Source organism: Scaptodrosophila lebanonensis, unplaced genomic scaffold, assembly GCF_003285725.1.
Source record: "Scaptodrosophila lebanonensis strain 11010-0011.00,11010-0021.00 unplaced genomic scaffold, SlebRS2 tig00000001-arrow-pilon, whole genome shotgun sequence".
Lineage (NCBI taxonomy): Eukaryota > Metazoa > Arthropoda > Insecta > Diptera > Drosophilidae > Scaptodrosophila > Scaptodrosophila lebanonensis.
The window spans coordinates 12,745,786-12,772,309 of record NW_022060529.1 but is presented as its reverse complement, the minus strand read 5'-3'; the positions used below and the strand labels follow the sequence as shown (position 1 = coordinate 12,772,309).

General features: G+C 37.0%; 1 protein-coding gene and 1 non-coding gene across 3 annotated transcripts; both read right to left on the bottom strand.

Moving 5' to 3' along the window:
• Positions 1-165: 165 nt before the first annotated feature.
• Positions 166-25,597, bottom strand: LOC115620468 (protein FAM13A). 2 transcript variants are annotated; one of them, XM_030513821.1, is made up of 4 exons: positions 25,494-25,597; positions 19,414-21,998; positions 2,772-4,655; positions 166-1,128 (listed from the first exon to the last, which is right to left on the bottom strand). In XM_030513821.1, exons 3-4 carry the CDS (start codon positions 4,647-4,649, stop codon positions 433-435), a joined length of 2,574 nt encoding a protein of 857 aa, XP_030369681.1. In that variant the 5' UTR covers positions 4,650-4,655; positions 19,414-21,998; positions 25,494-25,597; the 3' UTR covers positions 166-432. The 2 variants fall into 2 exon arrangements, with proteins under 2 accessions (XP_030369681.1, XP_030369600.1); XM_030513740.1 differs by lacking the exons at positions 19,414-21,998; positions 25,494-25,597 and adding an exon at positions 5,593-5,787.
• Positions 12,691-12,763, bottom strand: Trnav-aac. Its single transcript has one exon. It is a non-coding gene; the product is annotated as a tRNA-Val (tRNA).
• Positions 25,598-26,524: the final 927 nt, after the last annotated feature.

Genomic DNA, 26,524 nt, shown 5'->3' with positions numbered 1-26,524 from the left:
CACATTAAACATCAATTCCATGTGGAAGTCTTGATAAAGTTTGCGTGTATGTACGAGTATGTATGTATTATATATTATGATATACGTATGTATGCATATGCGCCGAAAATAAATGAATCAAGTTTTTGTCGATCAAAGTGATCAAATACATATGTGGTATGCTCATAGCTTCTTCATATTTTTTCATTTATTATTGGTATAATAATTGTTTTTTATGTTTTTAAAAAACTATAAGGAATCAACAATATTCATAAAATGTATCATTATAGAATATATGGTAAATCTAAAAACTACTTGTTTTTTTATTTATATTTTCTCTTTTTATCCATACTTAAGAGAATAAACATATTTGTTTGTGTAGGGTATGAAATAAATATTTGTGGCATGAATGTGAAACAAACTTGATGGTGACTCGTAATATATTTTTCTCATTTAATGCCCGATGTGTTTCTTGATTAGCGCTTGGAGCAGCCGTACCTTGGCCTTCTTCTCCTTGTACTGGGCATAAGTCTCCGTTTCGAGCGATTTGCGATCATTCTTTAGCATCTTGCGGCCATTCTGCTCCTCGAATATGGACTCGTACTCCCGTATGGTGGCCTTCAAAAGCGTCTTCTCATCACGCACACGCTCCAGCTGCTCCCACAACTGGTCCAGACTCAACGCACTAATATTCTCGCTGGCTGCTGCCTCGACTTGTTCAACTGGTGGTGCGGTGGTTGTTGTGGTGGTGGTGGTCGTTGACTCATCCGAGGAAGCATTATGGGTAAGGGTATTTGGCGCCATAGAGTCGCTGGGTGAATTTGTGGTCTCAGTGCTGTTGTTTGATGAGTACTGCAGAGGCGTTGACTCGAATACCATGGCCTCGTGTTCCAATATGGTGGGCAGCTCGGGAATTCCGGCGCCGCCACCAAACATGACGGTGCGTGAAACCATGCGCTTCAGCTGACGATAGCGCTCGTAAAGGGGGCGCGCCGCATCGCGCTCCTCCTTAGTGATGGGATGTCCGTATAGGGATTCAAAATAGAGCAGGCCATGCTGCACGGCACTCTTTTCCTGTACCAACTGGTCTGGCGTCAGCTCCTCAAGCGATTCCGAGCGTTGGGCTTGCGTGCGTTTCTCATTGAGATTCTGTAATTTATATAAGAATAGAAACCCATTAAGCAACAAGTCAGGCTACATGGAACACCTGTGCTTTAACAAATGCGCAATTTATGCAAAACTGCGACCTATTTTGTGAAAATGTCACGTGAGAGAAAAAAGCGACGCAGCTATATGTTTGTGCCTTATCTATCTATCCACTTAAATGCCTTTTTGGCAGCAATCAATCAACATTAATGGGCCACAAGTTGGGGATAGACGACACTGATAGGGAAATGGCGAGCTGAGTTCTGGGACAGACGTACTTATTTTGTACTTGGGTGCTCACCAACTTGGAGCAATATGGTGTTGTTTGGCAAGACAAATCCTAAATGGATTACAACAAAAACGACAAGTGCATCAAGCCAAATAGCTTAAAACCCGTCTCCCCCACCCCTAAAGCGGCTATCAATTTATTATTGATTGATTTATCTCGAGTATTAACTATGTTTTTCTGATGTTGCAAAAATAGTACACAATCTGTCCGAAACCCGAACTGCGCAGCCATAAAAGATGTTTTGAATATGGTGAGAAAATTGTGAAATAAAATTCTAATTAAGTCGGCCATAGAAGCCGACATAATGCCAAATTGATGGGCTTATGTATTGTACATGTGTAGATAAAAGGAAATTGTAAACAAAGCAATTAATCAACGATAAGCGAAACTAGAGGTTTGTGTAGCTCGCTTTTAGGCAACGTTTATAAGTAAGTACTATATTTTACCCGAATTTATGGCCTGACAAAAATTTATTTCCGATTCGCAAATTGTAAATACATGCATACAACTACGTCTGTGGCATTGAGTTCGTTTTTGCTGTTTCTTTTTTCAAGCCCATAAATATGAGGGAACGTAGTCAGGAAAATAAACAAATACATATATGTATGTATTTACATACTATATACAGAAATGGCATTTATGTGATACTCGTACATAATACCCTGCTCTGATTTTGGCAGCAGTTCAACTATTCATATATATTGTATATATTTATTTTTGCAAATTGTTTGTTGCGTCTGTCACAAAAGGGCTTCAGCTGTTGAGTGCCTCACATTATTTTATGTTTTTGTTTTAAGAATCGACTCATCCCAACAACAACAAGAAACACTACACAACAAATTGTTAATAAGTATTTGCGATGTTCCGAAAAAACTCAACAGAGAGGATTTTTATTCCTTGGACGTTTGCTGTTTATAAAAAAAAAACCTAAAGAGTTTATTATTTTAAAGGAAATAAACATTCCAGCGCTTTTTGACAAATATGAGAGCAAAACATTTTGTATTTTCTGTTGAAAATACGCGCTAACTAAACATCCTGCCAAGGATTTTAATAAAGACTGAAACCCTCGTTTATCTAACGCTCTTGTTACATTTCCAAAACATTGCCATAAAGCAATACTATCCAGTTTGAACTCGCTTGATATTCCAAACAACATGTTGATCAGTGCAAATGGACAGACAAAAGCACAGTTTCGACGTCTGGTCGCTGACGTCTGCGGGCTCGCTAATTTCTCAAACCCCATAAAGCGTTTGACGCCATTTTTATGGGAAGCATGGTGGAGGCATGTGATGGTCGACATCAACAACTGAATGATAAATGAATGTACATATTATGTGGTGGTAGCTTTGGTTGTTACCTGCTCGATTTCGTTGAGAGTCGCCTTCATTTTTTCTAACTTCTTAGCAGCCTCCTGGCCGCAGGCGCCGCCACCTCCAACTTTGCGACCCAACGTCGCCAGGGGATCAGTCTTGAGCTCGTGACGCTCTTTGCGCAGCTTGCTCAGCTCGGCGAGCACATTCTTAATGTATTTATCATTTAGACGCTCCGCCTGCGAGGGACGATAGCCCAGACGCTGCTCCAGCGACTCCTCCAGCTGCACGAGCTTCTTCTTCAGTACGGTCACTCGTCGGTTGATCACCTTCAGGCGCTCCTCGGGCGTTTGGAAGGCCATCATGGCAGGCAACACTTGCTGCATAACGTCCCGCGTGCGCATGTTCTCCAGTGAACTGAAAGCGCGGACCGCATCCATCGGCTCCAAACAATCCATGTCCTCATTCATCAGCTGCACGCTGGCCTGCTTGGGCAGCTGTTGTGGATAGGGCATCACCTTGGCAAGCTGGGCGGCCGCGTCGATGCTGTCGACGGCATGATGACGGGAGTGGGCATAGCGACGACTGAGCACTGGGGCCGGCTCGTCATTGACACGCTCCCAAGGCAGCGACTCCTGCGCAGAGGTGAAGTCGACATTGTGACGATGTGGTGCCTTCATTTTAATTGGCTGCGCAGATGTGGGCGTTGGCGTGGTATCATCACTACCTGCCGAGGAGGAGGTGGTCGGTGTTGGCGAGATGTTGGAGCTGCGCTTTAGCTGCGTCTGCTGCTGCTGTTGTTGTTGTTGCTGTTGTTGCTGATGAAAATCAATCAGATTGTTGTCGTTGTGATCGCTGCCAGCAGTCTGCGACTGTTGTTGCTGCTGCTGATGTTTCTTGCTGCTAATGAAACCTCTGCGCTCGTATTTCAAAGCCGACAAATCGTATTTATAGGCGCTCTCATCTCCACGCTTCGAGGGCAAATACCGGCTAACTGCTGACCCAATACTGCCGCCCTTCTTTGTAACGCCTGATTTACGGCCAGGTGGCTGGCGCGTCTTGCAGAATCGCTCACTGCTGCGTCTCCGCTCATGCTCGCACTCGCTGTCGTCGCTGTCGCGATGACGGCCATTACCATTTGGGCCTCCGCGCACTGGAGAGTGGCGGTAGGAGCGAGCCGGGCTGGTTTCAAAGCGAGTGCGGCAGGTTAGATCCTTGGTTACTTCGCCAGTGCCATTGAGAGGAGGCGGCAGCGAAGGTGCCGACGGAGGTGATTCCGCTGACTGCAATAAATTGGCCAAGGCTGCATTGTTTTCCGAGCCTTGCTGCTCTGCTGCCTCCTCTCGCTCAAACTCCTGACGGTAGCTGGCATAGCTGGCCGTGCGCTTGAAGTCCTCGGATGAGACGCGTCTTATGACCTCGCAGTTGGTCTTAGCGGCTGGCTGGGAGGCTTCCGCATTCTGGACACTATTATTGATGTTGGCCTCTGTCAGCAGCTCCTCGCTGTTAGAACGCTGCAGCTTACGATCCTGTGTAGCTCCTGTCGAGCTGCTGTCTAGACGCTCCTTGCGCTTACGCGATTTTTGCCATTCAAGTGGATTGATGATTTCGGGTAGGTAGGTGGATGTGAAATGTGGCGTCGAAGCTGTCTGTGAGTTATTCAGTGTATTCTTCTCATGCAATGTAGTAGCCGGAGTCGCAGGAGTCTTCTCTGGACTCTGCGACGTATTCAATGGATGGACTACATGATGCTGATGAACGTCGTTTAGGGTGTCTTTGTGGTCCGCCGCGGGAGTGGAAGACGACGACGATGACGAGGAATTTGATGAAGCTGAGCTGCCGCACGAGGCGGTCGACGATGATGAGGATGAACCTGTGAGACGACTCAAGTCGTCTTCGTTAAGGCCAGTTGTGGGATGGCGCATGCCGCACTGCAATTAAATAAATACGAAGAGAAAAATAACAATAGTTAGTATTATAGTCGCTCATTTCAACTACATATATTATGAAAATATTTCTATTAGTTCTATTATTATGCAACAGTTTTTTCAAAGCCCCCTCGCGTTACTCATACGCCATGTTGTACTTTGGACGATTAATTGCAACGAGTCTCGAGACTCAAATCACGAGTCACATGTTGCAACTGCTTTCCGCAAATTTCTTTGACGCCTCACACTAATTGAATAACTTTGCCGCATCTGCTGTCGATTGGGCCCGCTATGTATGTGTCTGTGTGTGCGTGTGAGTTTTAAAAATTTGCACTAAATTATAAATAATTAAACAATTTCAAAATGTCATTTGCCGCATGTCGGCCGTACACGTACACACAATTAAATGGGTTAATAAATGTCTACGATCGCGTCAGTGGCACGCAGCTCAACGCTTTGTATGATTAATACACATGCCTATACATACATGCACATGTACATACATATGTACATACGTATGAATTAGCGCTCGTATTGATAGAACAATGTTTTGCTAAGTCATGTCATGTCAGGCATTAAACACCAAAAAATATTTAGCCCTTAATCGAGCTCATTGAGATCAAAAATATTTCTTTTCAGAAAATTTATGAAAAAACTTTTTTTAAAAGTCAAGCCCCCACTAAATTAATTTTATTTACACACACACATTCAAGGAACTCAAAGCAGAGAGTTCCGAAAATATTTTGTATATACTTGATTGTTTTGACACTTGTCTGATTGATAAATACATTTAATTATCAATCCCCGAAGGTGATAAGGAATTTTTAAAAATAATATTTCATGATAATATATTTTATTAATATATTACGATAATATAGCACCATTATTTATGTAAAATTTTTAAAAGTATATTTAACTTAAATATATTAAATATATTTACCAGAAAGTATGTTAAAAGTCGGGGTGTCATTGTTACGATAAAATCAGCAAAATTTGGTTTTCTAAGGTGACATATGTATATATATAAATTGTATTTATATATTTTTGTATGCTAATCAGTCAAATGTTTCTAATACTAAATTATCACAAACTGTGTTGATATGAGCTTAAAAATGTTCACAGCCCTCTAAATAATATCACAATATTATTGTTGATTGTATAATTGATTTCCAATTGTAGGCTTTCTTTATTAATAATTTTTTCAAACTTTAGTTTTGCATCAATTGATTTTTATTAAAATCAATTGCAGTATTTATTCCTTAAATTTCACAAAAAATTTGTCTGCTTTCACAATTTGTGGACAATCAAAATTTTATAAAATTGCATTTTCCCCTTCTTAACGATATCGTTTTGGCAAAGGGAACTTAAGTCTTTTTTATAGCACTGGAATTATTATTATTGTTTTGCCGCCGCTATTGAGGACAGAACGTTGCTTTCTTAGCGCCCGCCGAATTACTATTAAATTTATTTCACAGGCGACCTCAGAAATTATATGCGAAAATCTTGGGGACGGTAGATACGGAGAGAGAAAGAGAGACTGATGTGTGGCGCGCGAGAGAGCGGTTGCGCAGTGCCACCTTTTCGACCATAATGGTTGTTGTTGTTGACGTCGTGACGATCGACAAGCACTTGCCAGCCAGCCAGCCAGCCAGCCAGCCCGTCCCGTTGTTGTCTCCTGACGTGTGTTGACTCTGTGTGTATTATGTGGAGTAAAGGTGCGAATTTTCTACAGATAACGCTTACGCAAATAATGGCCACAAACATGGCAAATTAACAATTACCGGCCCCGAGACACAACATTGCTGCTATCATTCCCAAATTGCCAATATTCATTCCGCCAACATCGCGCTCTCTTCTCATATTCATACATACATACAAGTATGTAGCTAGTTGGCAGTCGGCTACGAACGTACACTAGGGCGTATGTGTGATTTGTATGTTGACATGCGAATAAATTTGCTTGAATCTCAAATTTATAAATAAATCAAAACAGATTTTAGGTGTACATTTTTATAACAACTCTCCGCACATGTTTGTCATTACAATTAATTCTTATTATTTTATAATTTGATTTATTTCTAGCGCAAATTACTAAAACGCATTACGCACACACACATACATACATGTGCATAGATTTAAAAAAATGTTCGACTTGTGACGATACTTGAATTTCACCAAATTGATTGGAATTGAATCAAATGAAAACGGCATAAATCAAGCATTTATTTTCGGCTGCATCAAAGCTACTATACTATATAATTAATTTTTGCTGCCAATTATCATTACCCATTCATGGGAACTTAAATCGCAAACCAGACTGTTTCCTGTCACGATTTTTTATTAACACGCATTTAATTGTTATAATTTATAATCAGTAGTACATCTATTTAGAAGGAAAATAATTTATTTGACCTACAGATGAATAAGCAGAACAACAATAGGCAGAAGTCTGCTTCAATAGGGCGGGCAAACGATGGTTGGAGTCCCAGTTTAAGCCACAATAAGCAAAATGAATAAATTGCTTATGTATTGGATATATACTTCGATCCTACACGCCGTACAAGAGAACTATACAGAACCTTAGAGGTATAGGGATGTTCCTTTAATGTTCCTTTGAAACAATGAAGAGCAAGAATTGTTGGCAAGATTCGTAAGGAATGATGGCATTTGAAAGTTCCGTCAAAAGGTGCAAATAAAAACACTAAAAACATATCTTATTGAGGGAAAGGAAAATAACACAAACAAATAATAAAAAGCACTAAATTAAAGCCAGCAAAGAAAGTATGATCAAATAAAATATAATTGATTAATTTAAAAACGTGGCGGTTTAATTTTATGCGAAATGCAAGTGAAATATGCACACAAAAATTGCCATCGATAAAAAATATATTAATGTTTAACTACATTGGTTTACATGAGATTTTTTAAAATAAAATAAAAATGCATAAACCTGCAATGTTATTTTTGTAAACAAAAAGAATTTCAAGTTCAATGTCATGAGACGAAATTACAAAAGCAAATAAAGTGCAATTTATGATACTTTTTTAAATGAGGCAGCTGGCACAATCTCAATATATTAAGTATATGTCTGTATGTATATTATATACACGAATATATAAATATTCGTAACGTTGGAGTTCCTTTTGTCTGAGGCTGAAAAAAGCCTCAATCCGTGTGCCACTGCTGAGATGAAAGCCATGGAACTTTGCGTGTCAGGCTTCCAATTTGCTTGCTGTGTTTAAAAAATACATACTCGTATATCGTATATACTCGTATATGTTCTTTTTTTGTATTTGTTTGTGCTCAACAAGTTTGCGTTCTATTAATTGAGTACTGCCGTTGCCGTTATATACATATAGATGCCGGCAATCGTCACGTGCCGTGCTTGGTGCCAGATGAAAGAAAATTCATTAATATGCCTGCGGAGCATTTAAAAACAATAAAAATAAAGAAAACACTAAGTTGTTCGCCGATGATGATGTCAACTTTCAATACAAAAACGGTTTAAGTTTAGTAAACCATGCGAGCTAGTTGTAATATGCCTTAAACTTTTCCATTACCACAATTACAATATTTATAGTTATCGCAAGCACATTTTTACAAAATTTAATTAAAATCAAAGCCATGGCCCAGACACGTATTACAAATGTAAACAATTCAATTATTGCATTCGCATTCTTACAATAACAACAGCAGGGGAAGAAACAAACAAACAAAAACAAAAAAAAAAATAGAGCAGATACAAGAAATCTTGAGAGCCAACAATTAAGCTCACCCGTTGCTGACGTCAATGGGAAGTGCCTTAGAGTGGACGACGTGATCGAAGGCCTGTGGCCCAATGCACACAAAGGACTTAGGCTGCCTAAAATGAACAATTCCAGGCCAATGGGAATGTGAAATAAATAATACGAAACCTTATTGATTACCAACCACAAAGACCATAATCGAGTGGCGCGTGCTAAGCATTTATATCGGCTTTTCTTTTCGTCTCAGTAAATAAACAAATACAAATATGTATTTATCGTTAAGGTGTGCCAAATTACATTAATTATAACACCAAAAGCGCTCCCATATAGTCGAGTGAAAGCAACCAACAGCCATTAGGGAAGCTTTAATGGAGCTTAGCGAGTGTTGACAGCGCAAAATGAATGAGAAACAATATCCATCTAAGAAAACCCACAAAATCAACCGAAACCAAACAAGTGCAAATGGTATTTTAGGGCTTACACTATATGAGTATTGGATATATAAAAATACAAGAAAAGGGATATTTACAAACCGAATTGACTCGACATAAGCTGAAAGAACTTGGACATGCAACACAAAAAAACATTCGCTCAGTAAAATTAAACAATCATTTTCAGTTTCCTGGAAAACCGCAACAGCTTATCTTACATTAAAACCAGCACAGGCAGCCAGCTGATTAATAGAATATTTTATTTTCGTGGCTTAAATTTCTGATTTGAAGCGATTGAAAACAAATTCGAATAACACGGACGCTAGTACAAAATGTTCTTGCAACAAAAAAATATATTTGTACAGAAAAAGGAGGAGGAGGGAAATCTCAAAAATGTAATAAACTTGTATTGCCTAGAGACAAGACAAGTGTTCTTGATGTGAGCTTAGCCGTTTCCGACAATATATTTATTTGATAAGATTTGAAATGCCTTTTTCTACTTTGCTCTTCGGGTACAGGGTTTACAAAATGAATCGATATGGCATCTATCTGATAAAGTGCATTTTGATGAAAATATAGAATTTGTTTTTTATTTAGACAACAATGCTTTATATATAACGGGTTTTTCTGGTAAACAGCTATACAAACAAAGAAACTGCCACTGACCGGCATTAACTAGTGACAAGTGACTAAAACTATAGATCAATTAAACTTTAATCAGCTCATGAATAGGAAAAGTCTACTAAAGGCCCCCAGCTGTTACTATTCAACAGTTCTCTATAGGCGAAAATGGCTGTGTACCTACTCCCTAGTCTCCCTGCTCTTGTTGGCTTTTATATGCATTCAGATTCTTAATTAGTAAGCCCATTTAACTATTTAACTAACTAAAGGTGCGTCATGTTTTAAAATGATTAATGTAAAGCCTTTTTAAAGCAAATCTGAACAATATACAAAGAGCACTGCAAACGGTTGCCATATTGTCGTTAATGACGTGGGCATAGAATAATTTTGAACAGCACACTCAGCATATCTAGCCATGTTTCTAAGCTATCATCTTGTGTATGAACTAATTTATATTTATCACCTATTTATGCCATAAAAAGAGTTCCAGCTAATAGCTCGCATTGAGCAATTCGGAATTTCTCATGGACAATTTTCCAGACAATGTGAGAAGCACGTAAAATAAGTGAATCACAATGCCTTAAGTGTAGCGAGCGAAACAAAAGACTTACAAAATAAATCCCCATTATTGACACCCAGTCCGATTCTCATGTCTTCTGGCATACGCCAGGCATTTTGCACTTGATATCATATCATTTATCATGGGATTACACTTTCACAAAGGCATACAAAGATAACGCGAATTATAAACCAATTAGCTATGTCCATAAATGGGTGGGAGTTCTGTCTCGACAGACTGATGAGCACCAAATAAAAGCAGAAACAAACAAATTCTGTACACAAACTACCAATATGCTATACATACTATGTATATCGTAATAACAAAAAGACTTTCATTTCAGCAAAGTCATGCCGTAGAAGTTTCTTTTATCATAATACCTGGGTAGGTAAGCAATCGAGCCTGACATTTGGCGGCGCGGCATGGCACGAGTTTGTGCAGATAAAATATGAGTATACGTACCATGGAATACCAGCTGATAGTATTTTCGATATACTCGTAGTCACATACATACATATGCACAAATATTGAGCAAGTAGCAATAATGTGGATAGGAAATGATTGGGCCATAAATAATACACGTTTATGTAATGGATTGAAAGAGAAAAAGTATTTTTCCTTTTGGATACAAGTAGTTTGTTTGTTTACACACATTACCCATACACCAAAACCCACTATAAAGACACTTACATATATGGCTTGTTGTTTATTTGAATATTTAAGTGGAAAGCTTCCTGCGACCTTGCAAAGACCAACGCAAGTGCACAGTTAGTGATAGACACAAGGCAAGCGCATGGTGATTTGTATATGCTATATACTCGGAACTAGTCATGAGTAATTAACAGCCACGCCTACCAACAGCACAACCCTGTTACATTTTACACAATATCGTCAGGCACGCGCTTCAATCAAGATGTTTACCGTTTACCCCAGACTCGGCAAGTAAATAGTGCCAAGTCAGGAGGGTACGATAACATAAACATTAACATTCCCTGTATGGCAACAGAAAAACATTCACACACACTCCCTCAGCTTCAGTTTCAGCCTCAACATCTGCCTCCGCGTCAGACGACTTCGATCTATAAAGGCCGCTAAAATTAGACCACGCGGCGTATACGCAATGTGCGATTTGCGCATTTTAACAAGCTGATGTGAATGCTTTTGAGCTTGTGGAGCTCCCTTTAATTCAGTCTATGGCACATTAGGCTGCGAGTAAATATTGAAAAGGCATTTTTTCACTAGCTGGTGATAAGATGTATACTCTGTATTACCTGGATCTGAGCGAAACCGCTCAATTCTGGCACTGACCGGCTCCAACCAGTACCAAGTGACTAAAACTGCAGTCGCTAAGGAAGAATGAGCACGCCATTGGACAGGGAGAGCGAGAGAGAAAGAGTTGACTTAGCGCTTAGAGATATACTTATATTAGAGGCTGAGCGCGTAAACAATTTGATAAATGTTTCAACAGCAGTTATCAATGTAATTTCACTTGTGGCAATGCTAAGCTCTGCTGACAACTCATTGTTTTGAGTGCTTTTGATCATTTGTTTGGTCAGTTCCCAACGACACTAATAAAAGCTATAATAAACCATTGCTGGTCCAATTTGCAACACTGGGCTCGCCCAAGGTGATTTCGTTTATAACAGCTATAACCTAAGAGCCATTAATGATGTCGGCACTCAAACAATCAACACCAGAAGCAAGGAGCCTCAAAGTATCAAATATAGATAAGTACGATTATTTATGGCTTCTTCTGGTATGGAAATTTCCTTGTACCTGCAAGTGTTTGAAAGAATTCAAATTGTGCTTATCACAACAGAGTCATAACAAATTAATGAGTTGCACTTAATCGACGAGTCTAGTGCTAAGCAATCATAATAATTGTATACCCTGCATCAAAGGGTATACTATTTCCCATTCTTGTTAAACATAGATAAGTGGGTACATATGTTCGTATGGTATTTTTATTGACAGAATAATCGGTATTAATCAGTGCACGTTTTAGCAAAGAATTTATTATAGTCAATCACTGATCGACATCAAATAATCTTGAAATTTTTTTATATTTATAACATTAAGTCTATTCTATCCATAGCCATAAAACTCTAACTTTAATATTGGAATTCATAAAACATGGTAATTAATACAAAATCATCTTAACGTTGGTCAGTTTAGGCAAATGTAAAGACCTATTTTAATTCTGCTTTATCTTTTAATTGGATATTATATAGAAATTGCAATCTGCTCCAATTAACACTTTGAAGATTTTAAAATCAATTAAAGCTAACTATCATTTCCGCTGTTGCTAAGTATGTACCCTTATTGTGCCTTAAACAAAGACTTTATTCCCCTATCTTCACGAGCCACGATCTAAAGTAAGGTAGAAACTATCTAATCTTTGACTTAATGCGAGTAATGCAAAAATTTCCGCTCTGACCAAATTATAATTAATATACATTTCGGCTGCAATATCTTAAGAAAGATCGCATTTAAACTCATTTTACGACATATGTAGTATAGGGGAAAAGTTTGTAGATTAAAATTTGCTGGGCTACACAAAAGCTTTCCACGTATTTAATTTAAACAAAAAAAAAAAGTAACATGCTCTATATGATCTATGCTAATACAAATATACATCTATATTTTAAATTTGAAAAATTGAAAAAAAAATTTATCTGATCTGTTTCCGCCCGGGATCGAACCGGGGGCCTTCTGCGTGTTAGGCAGATGTGATAACCGCTACACCACGGAAACAGCTGGGCGAGTGCTGGCAAAAAGGCAATGTAGAGGAGAAAGGTGTGGCCATACATATAACCTATTTATAAATTTAAAGACATATTGTGCCTACGAGATAGATTATTTAAATCATTGGTAAAGACTGAAAAGCATACATATAAAGCATTACATAAAATATGGACACGATTTTTTTTGTACCCATTTGGCAAGACTGTCTGCCTAACGCAAGTAAATAGATTTGCCTTATCAATAGATACTTGTCTTGACTAAATCGTATCTATTAATGAACATAAGCATTTATTTATATCATTAGAGCACTTGATTTTAAATGTCTCAGTTTGTTTATTTAACATTTATTTTTGGACAGGCAGCACAGAATGTATGTACATATGTATGTATAACGTGTGAACGATTGAATAGCGTGATTATTTAACGCAGCGCAATCAATCAGTATCGAGTCCATGCATCGACCAAACAAGTGCCAGGCTGTCGTCAGAGAGCCTAGTACAAACCTACGTACCTATGGGACTTGCCAACGCTGTTTATGTGGCAATCAGCTGGGGGCGCAATGAAGGGGATTATGCAATCAAATAGAGTAAGTTCCAAACAATCTAATGCCGGCATCTGCCGACTTTCCAATGGAAAATTACCAGAAACCAAATATGTACAAAATGCAAATATGGAACACACACACATGAATGGCGCAAAGAAACAAAAAGGCAAGGCAAACAAGAGACGACGAAAAACGACAAACCAAAAAATAAGAAATAAAGGGGCACATAAAGAGTTTGCATGCTCACAAGCAAAGTAAAATGGAAAAAAAAACTACGAAGCACTGGTATATAAGAAAATGAGGATAAAATAAAATAATCACACAAGCAGAGCAAAGCAAGTGACGTAGTATCAACATGAAGAAAGATATTGGAGTAAATATGATAGACTCGATCGATCGACCGGCCGGCAAGACTGATTGTACCGATAGAGGGTACAAAGTACAAATTAGAATGCAATTCCTGATGATGTAATCGCTGCGATTTGTCAATACTCTTACATACATGCATATGTATGTATGCATGTATATACGCCCCTGCGTCATCATTGTCAGTGTCCACAATGCAGATTTTCAAATCTCAATTGATTTTCGAATTCCGCTTCTTTATTTGCGTTTAAAATCAATCAACCTAAATTGATGGCGCGCAATTCGTTTCGTTTCTTATACTATATGTATCATATATGTATGTATACATACAATGTATGCGCTCAAATTTTTTCCAGTTTTGTGAACTTTGCCAACCAATTGGAAATTAATTAAATTCAATAACAGAGCAGCAAAAAAGTTGCCATAATTTATGGCAATGCTAACCAGCGAACAGGTCTTTAATTCGAACATTTAAATTTAAGCAATTCTTCTGCCTATTTCAAGTTTTCTCAAATTATATAGTCATTTGTTTAAAAAGCATATGCAGTGGCATAGCCAAATTCTAAGACAACAGGAGAAAAAGAAACAAATTCACACTCACCAATTTTTTTAATTAATTATTTATTTATGACAGATAACATACATATGTATGTATACAAAAATAGAATTAATTTCAGAATCTGATTTTGATAGTGTTTTAATCTTCTATCCAGACACCTAACAAAAATTTTAAAATTCGTTTTTAATCATTATATGAAATATTTATCAATTTTATTATTTTGTGGCAATTTTAATATTTTGCGCACCGCTTCGGCATTGAATCTGCCAGGCTCTCGCAAATTTCTTTGGGGAATGACCCCAGGATTTCTTAACTACAAACCAAAGCTTTTTGTTGTTGATCGGCTTTCGCGCCCTGATTCTGCTCCCTAAATATGTATATATTTACACATACTATGTATGTACTTTAAATACAAATATTGTGGCCGCCCTCCTCTGCCATTCTCATACCAAGTATGGCAAACGAGAATTAAATTGTGGTTTTTCTGATAAATTAAAGAATAATATTGTGGAAATACATTTTGAAACTTCTGATAAATTAAATTAAATAAAAAAATATTGTGGCCGCCCTCCTCTGCGATTCTCATATTACTTAAGTGAAAGCAAATCGAGATTAAAGTTGTGCAATTTCTGATAAATTAAATTGAATAAAAATAAATTGTAAAATTTCTGATAAATTAAATTAAATGAAAAAATATTGTGGCGGGCCTCCTCTGCGATTCTCATACCAAGTATCTAAGTGATGGCAATTCGAGATTTAAGTTGTGAAATTTCTGATAAATTAAATTAAATTAATTAAAAAAATATTGTGGCCGCCGTCCTCTGCGATTCTCATACCAAGTACCTAAGTGATGGCAATTCGAGATTTAAAGTGTAAAATTTCTGATAAATTAAATTAAATAAAAATAAATTGTGAAATTTCTGATAAATCAAATGAAATGAAAAAATATTTTGGCAGCCCTCCTCTGCGATTCTCATACTAAGTACTTGAGTGATGGCAAACGAGAAGTAAATTGTGAAATATCTGACAAATTAAATAAAAATCTTGAGAAATTAGGTTGGGAAATTTCTGATAAATTATGCATACGTTTATTATGGATATTGCAACGATTCAATATTGCCGAAAAATAAAAATTCTTAAGTACAAAACAAACTTAATAGCACATTTAATCTGTTAGTTAAGTAGTGCCCAAGTGCCCCCATTGTGACTATACCCATGTTCGTGAACAGCTTTTTGTCTAGAAGCACTCGTGACCAACTGATCCAAATTAATTAATATAGAAAAAAGAGACTGCACGAGTTCCATGGCCAAGCTTGCCTGTTGCTTTTAATAGAATCAATTTAGTATTAACAGTTCTTAAAACGATATAAACGTTAAAAATAGGAAATTAGTAATAACCATGCTAAAATGGTAGCCCGAACTTTGGAAAATACTGACAGTAAGTAAGATAAGCTTTTGGAACTTTATCAATATTATTGCGGTAATATGTACTTCAAATTTTGTTATCCATTATAATCGCAAATGTATATACATATGTAAGTACATACATACATAAATGAATATATATTTTGTAGAAAAGTGAAGAGCATTCTGTTTTATACTCGCTTCCAAAGGCATAGTAAGTGGAACCAAAATAAATATGTACTACCTAAGTATTAACTTTTTCTTTTTCTATATAGTCATAGCTAGTTTGCGAATGGAATAGCGGGTGAAGCTTTAAATATTCTGCCTAAATCTTTTACAAATAAACATACTATCTATGTATGATGCAGACTTTTGAAAAGTGTAGTCACCGTGCATTACTTATAAAGATTGGATGCAACTCTTCATTAAATGTTGAGGTCATTCAGATGTTTTCCGAGTGGTACTTAGATATATATGTATGTATGTAATTATGTATACTTGTAATGTGCATTAGTGTACTCGCATTTGCGAAAATGTAACCTTTTGTTTATTTGCATTTTGGCAAATAACAAGCTAAAAATATATAGAGAAATTTATTTTTACCAATTGGTCGCTCGAACGTCTATAAATAACCAGTTTACACTTTTTTATTTTTGAATTCGCGCGAATTCGTTTGCCTAACAGTCTGTGCACTTGTTAATTGAATCAAACAGTGGGGAAAAATACGACCACGGTCTCACACACGCCTAAAATTGAAAAACTTAGCACATATTGGGGTACAGTAGCGGCCAGAATAAAAGCCGATTGTGTGAAAGTGTTAAACAAAATGGTACAGGGATATTGATAATAACATTAGCAATGACAAATTGTAAGGCAACAATTATCAGATTTAAGTTTTCCATTGCGCTTTATTTTCCTTATAGTACAACTGGGTATGCGAATACTCAGGTTGACAACAAATAACGCATATTAGCGCTGAGATTGCAAATTGTTTCGATAAACAACCAAAAGTATGACGTTCACACGTCATGAAAAATGGCATGACAATTTGAAATTAAAATTTTCCGTCGCGTGTCATCGCTCAGGAAGCCTAAAAGCACACACCGATTTCCGTTCCAGTTCTTCCAGTATCAACAGTTGTTGCTTAGCTATGACGACAAAAATATGTAAGCTACAAGATTATATCCAAGGGTACATATCAATTTATTACAAGGTGTGACGAAATATAAGCCCAAAAAAGTAATAGTGGACATCGGCAGTCCTTTGGGAAATTAGCGTCGAAACAGAAAAAGACAAATGTAGACTGACTGGAAAAGGCTCCACAGGGACAGTCGTTTGGTTGGTTTTATAATTAAGGTCAAATACAACAGCCTATATTAATAACCTACTTCTACCTAAAGCTTAAAGTTGCGAGTATATACAAGTATGTACATATATATATGCCCTATGCTGGTTTTTTAATGACTTAACAAAAATTGAGATTTTAAGTCATGTGTGCTGTTCGGAAGGACATTTATGGTGAGTATGTTTGTAAGCCTCAGAAGGAAGAGCCCCATAGTCTTACATTCTATTCTTTATGGACGCTGTTATGTGTGTATGTAAAAAAATAAAAATATAATAAAAATAACTTTTTTTTATATATTTTATATATATAACGATTATAACGATTATAACGATTTGATTTGTATATCAATTCACTGACAAATTAGTTGAATTGCCATATTAAATGATATTGAAGCAGGAATCAAATGCCAGAGTCATGCAAGCCCATTTGTATTGTATTTTTATTGGTTTGTTTTAATTAAATGTGTTTCAAATATTAAAACAAACATTATATAATATATACCTTTACACACACATTTTTTGAAATACTCTCCAATATTCATTCCAAGTGTGTCATATTTCGTTTCCCAACAGCAAGCCTCACTGTTGAGTCTTACACTACACATACATTATTTATGCTATGACTCAATTCAGCGTCCGCAAAACAAATATACAATAAACAATGAGCATTCGCAGAAAGTAATAAGTATACTATATGCGGAATTTAATGGCAAAAAAAATCAGAAGCAAATGTTCAACGTCGGCCAGATAAGTTTTTGTTTATCGTAGAAAAATGTACATGCACGCATAAATACATATAGACAACTTACTGTCCGTTTGATAAAAAGTAAAAATTATCATCAATTTATATTACTAGCTGACGAGCGCTCTAATTTCTCATCAATCACGTTTTGCCATTTGGCGTTATTAGCAGCCTTAAATAAAACAAGTAAAAAAGCTAAAGTCGGGTGTCCCGTCTTTGAAATACTCTGTACATATGTTTACAATAATTATAGAAAATTAAAAAATTAAGAAAATTAAAAAAAAAAATTGTTGATCGATTTTACCTTTCTCGGTATTTGAACTCAGCAGCAAATATATTTATGGCTATAACTCCTTGTTAAATCGGTCTATCGTAGTGAAACTTGGCATTCGGACACATAATAACCGACTGGGGGAATTTCCCAAATTTGAGTTCGAAATTCCTAGAATTACGGGAATTACGATTTGCGGGGGAGAGGGGGAAGGGAGGGAAATTTATTTTGGAATTTCCTGCGTATTCACATAAGGCATCTTGGACTAAAATTTGGTGTTCCTAGGTCTTATAGTCTCCGAGATATAGGCGATTATACGAATGGAAAATCGGGAAAACCCCCATAGGGGGGAAGTGGGGGAAAATAAAAAAATAAAACAAAATCGTACAAAAGCGTACACACATAAGGCATCTTTGTGCAAAATTTGGTGTCTGTAGCTCTTATAGTCTCTGAGATCCAGGTGTTCATACGGACAGACAGGGCTAGATCGACTCGTCTGGTCATGCTGGTCAAGAATATATATACTTTGTGGGGTCTGCCACGCCTCCTTCTGCCTGTTACATTTTTGAGCTCCCGCAAACCTAATATACTCTTGTACATTTCATGTACAGAGTATAAAAAAATATACCCGTATCTATATTGAATTGTATATGCAATATATAATATATACAAGTATGTACGAGTATGTGGTACTGAAAATATACTGCTGCTAGAAAAACACTTGTAAGCATTATATTCTCGTGAAAAGCGCCGACTGTCGTCTACAACTTACTTCAAATTTCTTACCTGGCATCTGAAAATATGCAACAAACACGCGCTCAGCTTTCAGAAAATAATATGTATGTACGAGTTTACAAAAGCTAAAGCTTGTTCAGGCCCAGAGGTGTCAATTTCTTTCTCATATAGCCAATAATTCGCATAAAATTGATAAATATACATAAACAACACCAATTAGGCGTCGAATTGAGAGTCAAAAGCTAACAAGCGAAAAATAACAAAAGGAACCGAGGGGTGCTACTTAAGTATTTGAACTTGTAAATCACATACTTAGCAATCATCATGAGCATCGAAATCTTTCAACGCAAATCAACTAATACCTTCTTCTTCATTCAAAAGTTAGTACTGTACAGCTTTTTTGGGATCAGCAAAAAAAACCAAATCAAGAGCGATAGGTCCATTAAACAGTTTTCCAAAAAACAAAAGAAAAAGACAAAGATTAAATAAGCTGAAGATCATTTAAGCCACCTAAATATATAAATATATAGATCCCATCCCTCAAGAAATGTTTCTAACAACTAACTATGATATCCATTTTTAATATTAGAAATTTATTCCTGAGCTGCCACTTGGGATAAATATTCTTAAACTAAGCTACTAAGCTCTACGTTGACTATAACTATGGTAAAAATATATATTTACAATTACTTACAATGCAAGCCTTAACGGACTTCCAAAGATTTCTCCCAAAGTCTTCAATCTTGCTGCTTTTTCCACGTACGTTCGCCAGTTGCACGACGTTTGAAGGAAAACACGAACGAATATTATTTAAGCTATTTCTCTACTTCAGAAACGATGAACTAATACGCTCACAAGGATATACTTGCATATATGTATATTTAGTTATATTAACAAAAAAAAAACATACAAACACCCGAAATCACACGCACGCTTATTTATGGCAAAAGAAACGCGTTTACGTATCGGTTAGGCCCGATAATTGAGGAGGGACGACACCAGATCCCGTTGCAATAGTCACATTTCCGGTTGTGCCCAAAACACGCGCACAAATAAGAATCAATTATTATTAGTAATTATCCTTGTTGGCTTTTAGGCTTTTATTTTGTTAACTTTGGTTTTATTCTGATGTCGTTTGTCGCTGTTGCGTTTGTTGCACGCACGTCGCTGTTTCGTCTAGTCGATGCCAAGCCAAGCCAAGCGCTGTCCACTTACTTCAGCTTGATTTTTTTCTTGACCTTGTATTGACGATTGCGCTGATCTATGACAAACTCATATCGCGATCTCTGCACATTTTCGCTATCTAAATTATAACAGCTCAAACCGAGTAGGCGGAATACTCTTAGCGAATACGTTGTGACTGAATTATAATGCCCGTGTGATGCGAATTGATGCCGCCTGCTGCAAATGCTGCGGTCCGGTTGAGTCTCAAGCGTCTAGCGTTTTAAATTAATACCGCTTCTCAACTTCCTATGTACTCGGTATGTACGTACGTACGTAAAGTGGCCAATGGGGGATTAGCCCTTGCAGGCCACAAAATTCAGGCAGCTACACCGCACACTGCCAACTGTTGTCACTGCGACGATTGGGGCGTAAATGAGCCGGTCGCCGTACCTGAAACGCTTTTAATGCGACACAGAGTCAGAGTAGTGCGACTTGTATGTTTATCCTTTGACGATCGGTAATGCGACAATTAACGCCAACGCATTCGTTAACAGTGACGTCACTTACAGTTTGGGCCTTGGCTCGACGCTCTCACTGTTGCTGTTGCCGTTTCTATTACCTTTACTATTGCTTTTGCAGTTGTGCACTCGCTGTGGCCTGCTCTCGTCGGGTGGGCCGACTACGGTTGCTTCAGAAAATGTGTCGAAACCAGCCGATATCTAAGCATATGCACTTTTAGGCAACTGCTGCTGCCGTTGTCTCCTCTCCTTCCTCCTCTTGGCACTGAACTCGTAACTTTACCTTTGCCCACGACAGGAACAGCAAATTGTTTTCCTCTTGCTCTTTTTCTATACGTCTTGAACTGCTTCAATTATGTAAAACACTAACGTCGCTCAATCTAATTAGACACGTTTGCGCGCTCTTTGTGCTTGTTTTGTTTTATTTAGTTTTTAAGTGCGGCTTGCAAAATTATAAATATTTTTGCACACTAGCACCGCGTCGCGTTTGTGGTTGTGGATGTGGCTGTGTCGAGGTCGTCGACGCGAATTTTGAAATGTTTTACACAGCGGGTAGCTCAAAAAATCGATATTTTTACACAAGTATGTATGTACATACGTGTATGTATGTGTGCACAGACGTTTGTATGAGTGTACAGCGTATGTGTTCGTATGATATTGCTATTACGTACGCACTCTGTCTATGATGATTATTATATTTACTTTTCTATTTATTTTTACTATTTTTGGCACAAGAGACACACGCTTTGATTTGTATTTCTGTTTTCAACTTCAATGAGTTTACTTTTCACTGACCGACTGACTTTGCGGCATAAAATCTGCAGCAGAAACTTTCCGCTCGTTTGGACGCACGTTGTCACGCGAGAGACGCAATTTCTATCTGGAAGGCAGTGCCCAAGCACGAGACGAAATTTTTGTGTGCGTCTGCTTGTTTTATATTTTTTGACAACGAGTTTACATTTTATGTGTATTTGCTCACGTTTACGTTCGTTGTCTTCTCTCTTGCTCTCTTTTTTTTCTTGCGCTTGCTCTTTCTTTCGTTGTTGCCCCAAGTTGGGGCTGGCGCGCTCTTTGCTTTTGCTTGTTAATGCCCGTTGCGTGTCAGTTTTCCTCGCCTTTTGCCTTTGTTATAGTCCGTTATTCGTTGTAGCTGTTACTTATTTAATTAATTTGTTTATTTAGCTAATTCATTAGTTGTTTCTGTAACGTTGACTACTGCGGGTATATATTTCCATCGATTCGACCGTTTTTATGGGCGTGTAGCAAAAACAATGTGCGCGCTCTTGCTCTCTTGCTATATCTACTCTCTTTTTTCAGCTAGCTGCTATGCTCATCCACTAAAATGATGATGAATAAAAGCGATGGTGATGATGATGTTGGAGCTGAGAGACTTAATTTTTAAGTTGTGCATACATATGTATTTACGAATGTGTGAGTTTTTAAACTGTAGATTGCTGTGCACTCTCGGCGTTGACTTTAAATTTTATTTATATTACCCATTTGTGCTCTCCTTAATTTTTAAATTGTATGTTCATGTTCATTATTGTTTCCTTGATAAATAGATCCATTTTAATATTATCCAAATATTTGTCCACTTCTGCAAAAAATAAAAAGAAGGGTGAACTAAATAAATAATTGTTTATATATACAATTATGTACATACATATTTTATGTACTATACATATGTATGTATTGAATAAGCGTATGACAAAAAAACCAAAATATAAACGTATACATACTCGACACTTTTTCAAATTAGATATAAAGTACACCTTTGCAGAATATTTTGAACAGTCTTACCGAACTGTTTACACGATTATTTTAATTTGTTTATCAAGGCTTGGCCTAAACTTGTAAAGTTACTAATAGTGATATTTCTGCAATTAAACAGTTGGATATTTTCCAATATATAATTTGGTGTTGTATATTCATTTTCAAAGACTTTAAGACTTTAAATATCCTGTACCCAAAGCGTAAAATGGTATACTAGTTTAGTGGCAGACCCAAAAAAGTATATACATAAATAAATATTATTGATCAGTACAACAAGACGAGTGAAGCCACGTCGTTCTATCCGTCCGTCCGTCTATATGAGCGCAAAGATCTCAGCAAGTACAAGAGCTAGAATAATTAAACTTGGTATCTACATACTATCTTTCTACTATCTACTAAGCTTTGCAGGACAAGCTGGTCAAGTTTATTCATTCTAATAAAATTGTTCACTCAAATTCGACAGTTACATCCTGGTAGTGCTTATCTGCCATCAAGTTAATTTTCGTCATGATATAACGGACGAAGTTTTGACTAAATGAGCACGATACTAGATTAGATCTTGTATTCAGTATTCAGTATCCGTATGTTAAGGCTTTTACTTACATAATTCAACACGTGCATAGCAAGCTGACAGACTGCGAAAAATCACAGCCTCCAGCCAATTTGAAATCAGCGCTCTATGATTGCACAATGCAAACAATTCTTTTGCACCATTTGTCGCGGTCAATTAAGCCCAATTGGATGCAATTTGCGACTGCTGTTGTGGGACAGTAAGTAGGCTTATAGCTGCAGACGCTGAAAAGGCAGTAGGACGCCAAAGAGTGCAGCTAAATGCAATCAATTACATGTGTCAAGTTCTCATTCAATGAACACTCTGCGAACATTCTAGAATTTATCAATTAGCCGAAGCTTAACGGGACGTACGGGTAATGTAAAAGAAATAGAGACGTTATGCAAGAGCCTCTGCAGTCCGTCCGTAATTGGCTTACTTGTCGCCATTGCCTGCCGCCCACCACCTGCCACGGATGTTAATTTTCCCGCTCGGGAAAAATTGCTTTTACATGCTGGCAGAGGTTGTCCGAGATTTATATTTAAATTGATGCGCAATTCGAAATCCGAAAGGGGAAAAACAACTGTGAACTTATATTTACATACATACATACATACGTGTATATATATTTGTATATACACATATACATGTTTATATTCTATTGCTATTTCTTCTGTGGATTGCTTATCCTGTCTTGAATGTATTGAAAACATCGAGAATTATAGTATGGTATGTTAACCTAAACGAAAGATTACAATTATAGCTGGAGTAATATTAATTCAGGCGGGTCACCTCGATTAAGATTTTTCTTTGATATTTAAACCAAAATTCTATACAATTCTCTTTTGTCTAAGCAAATTTAATAACATATTTTGCATCGCTCTTTTTATTTGCAATTTGTTTTTTTTAATATCTGCTCGTCTGCCAGATTTTATGAGAAAGCCTTCCTGAGCCATAGGATATGTCATTTGTTTATTATTTACTTAATTTATAATAAGTATATTTTTGTTTATATCCAATTTTCATTTCAAAGAGAGTGAGAGAGAGAGAGAGAGAGAGAGAGAAAGAGCGTATTCTACTTTTTTTGTAAGGGGGTGGGTGCCTTTTCTCAGACATAAGAGAGCCTGCATTCAAAACATAGTGACCCAGACTCTCCGACTTTTCGAGATCCTCTCTTTAGTACAAACAGCCGGTCAGACATGTCCAGATCGACTTGCCTTAGAATATATGTATGTACGTATATACGTGTGTATGTACATTAAGAGAACTCATGCTTACTTTTATATGTAGTTGTTAAAAAAACTAATCCGAACTACTAAATATAACTTCACTTGAGGAGCATGCTAACTGTAGCTTTTATACTTTCCGAAATCCTTGCGTTCTTACTGAGATGCTTCAGCCAGTCATGATGATTAAAAATATATATGTACATACATACATACATATGTGTATATACAGGTAAGCCAAGCAGCATTTGCGATATTCTAATGTATGTACTCTTTAATGACAGGATATACATTTATAATGATATGTAAAAGAATTATGCTTTGAAGCAAATATTTTCTGAAGCATCTCTTTAGAAACACAATTTCAACCGACTCATTAAATTAAAAACAGAGACATATGTTAGAGCCACATAAGCACTACTCCCATATACCCAGTACCCGGTGTAGAAAATAATTAAATATCTATAGCAAATTTGTAATTGTTAATTTAAAATTGATTAACCAAAAATAGAACACAATATTATATACATAGCTCTACGTACATACATACGCAGAGATTGCTTTTCCAGCTATAAATTTCTTTTATGGTTTGCTTCGTAAAAGGGGAAAAATTATTTAAAAGAAGTGGCTCTAAAAAACGTCTTATATTCTATTTGCTATATTTTAGTTTTCATACTGTGCGTTATATACGCAAAATAGTAATATTAGTCACAGTAGTGAGTCTTACATGTACTTTCTTCAACTTAGGAGAGCCTGCAACCCAAGTTTAATAGCTCTTGCTTTTTTACTTTTTGAGATTCTTCCGTTCATACAGACAGACGGAAAAGCCTAGTCATGCTGATTACAATAGCAATCTACAATTTCACAATGCCTTTTCATCCTTCGGTTAAAGAATAAATAAATAATAATAAAAGCTAATTATCATGTACGACTATGTTTGATTTATGTACTTATGCGTGCATTCACATATTTACATATGATATACATATGTATGTACAAATGTTTTGCATAGAGCGGGAACATGTAGTATTTGAAAAAAATTGAGAAAAGTCCTAATGGCATACGCAAAATAAAAGCACCTTTACCGTCATGTAAGTTTTCCCCTTGGCTTTTGCTTGAGCACACGAAAATTTGAAAACTAAAACATTTGAATAAGTACATTGTTTGTACATATGTATGTAAGTATGTATGTAGGTGCAGATACGTGCATGAGCATACAAATTCAAATACAAACAGAGATGCAATTTATGTAAGCACAAGTGCTATGACGCATGCACTTTAATGACCTGCCACTGCCTCCCCGCCCTTAAAAAAAAAAGCAGGCAGCACTTGGAGGTCTGCAAGTGGAGATTTGGTAACTATTGCTGTTGTTGCAAATACAAATGCAACCATTTCGCAATCAAATTAAATTAACATTCTCAAAAAACAGCTTTAAAAATTATAGCTTACAATGCGTGTAGTTTTGCGGTGTTATTAATGATTACATGATATGGATAATTATGTGTATTATTTGTATTATGTGGGTGAATTTTAATGCATTTACCAAAGTTAATTTTGATTTTCTTCTTCTCACGAAACGTTGGTAAACACGCACACGCGGGAACTGACAGACCAAACTTAGTGCGAACCGAACCACCCCGTACGAGAAACCAACTTCGACTGAGCAAGAGCCCCGAGCACTAGTGGCCACTGGCAGACAGCGCCAATTCTAGTGCCAGTGCCCCAACGAGCGCGAAGCTCAAAAGCGCGCACGTGCCAAGCTTAGCGTTCCCAGTCGTGTGGGTGTATGTGTGTGAGTAAGTGTCCATGTGTGTATGAACGAGACACTACCCTGTAGTAACGAGTGTCAGTCTCGTGTCTGTTATTTCGCCAGTTGATAAACCATTGTAATTCATTTTGTCTTTGTTTTGTTTTATTCCTAATGTTTTGTTTTTAATTCTACAAACTTTTATTAAGCCCTACTGTCTGGCACTCGAACCCACGGCATTTTTATAATATTTTATTTTATATTACATATATATTTATTATATTTGTATGTTACATTTTTCCTCTCTGTTCGAAGAGAAACTCATTCTTCTTTCTAGCCCTTAAAATTATTAAATCAGAAAACCAATCGTTCTTTTGTGAACAAATTGCATTTTTATTTGCCAACCCCTAGTGAGCGAGGGATTTGCTAACTCACTACTACAGGGTAGAGCAATCTTTTATTGAATGAATGCAACGTAGTTGTATGTTCGTTCATGCTTGCTTCACTGATGATGCCAAAGAGAGGAAGAGAGAAATAGAGAGAGAGAGAGCAAGCGTTTTATGCTCTGAAGTCTGAAAAGATACTAAGATAAACGCTAGCAAGGACATGACTGCATTTGAAAGAGCACCACATAATGATGGTTGCCATAACTTGAATAGCTCAGTGCAAGGCAGCGTGAAATATATACACTTAATTTCAATACATCCTAGAAATATAAGGCGTTGCGGCCTACTACTTAATGAATTGCTTAAAGGCTGATGAGCTGACACTTGCACACTGCTGTCGTAATTAAATATCACACATACGCAACGCTGGACAGAAAGTGC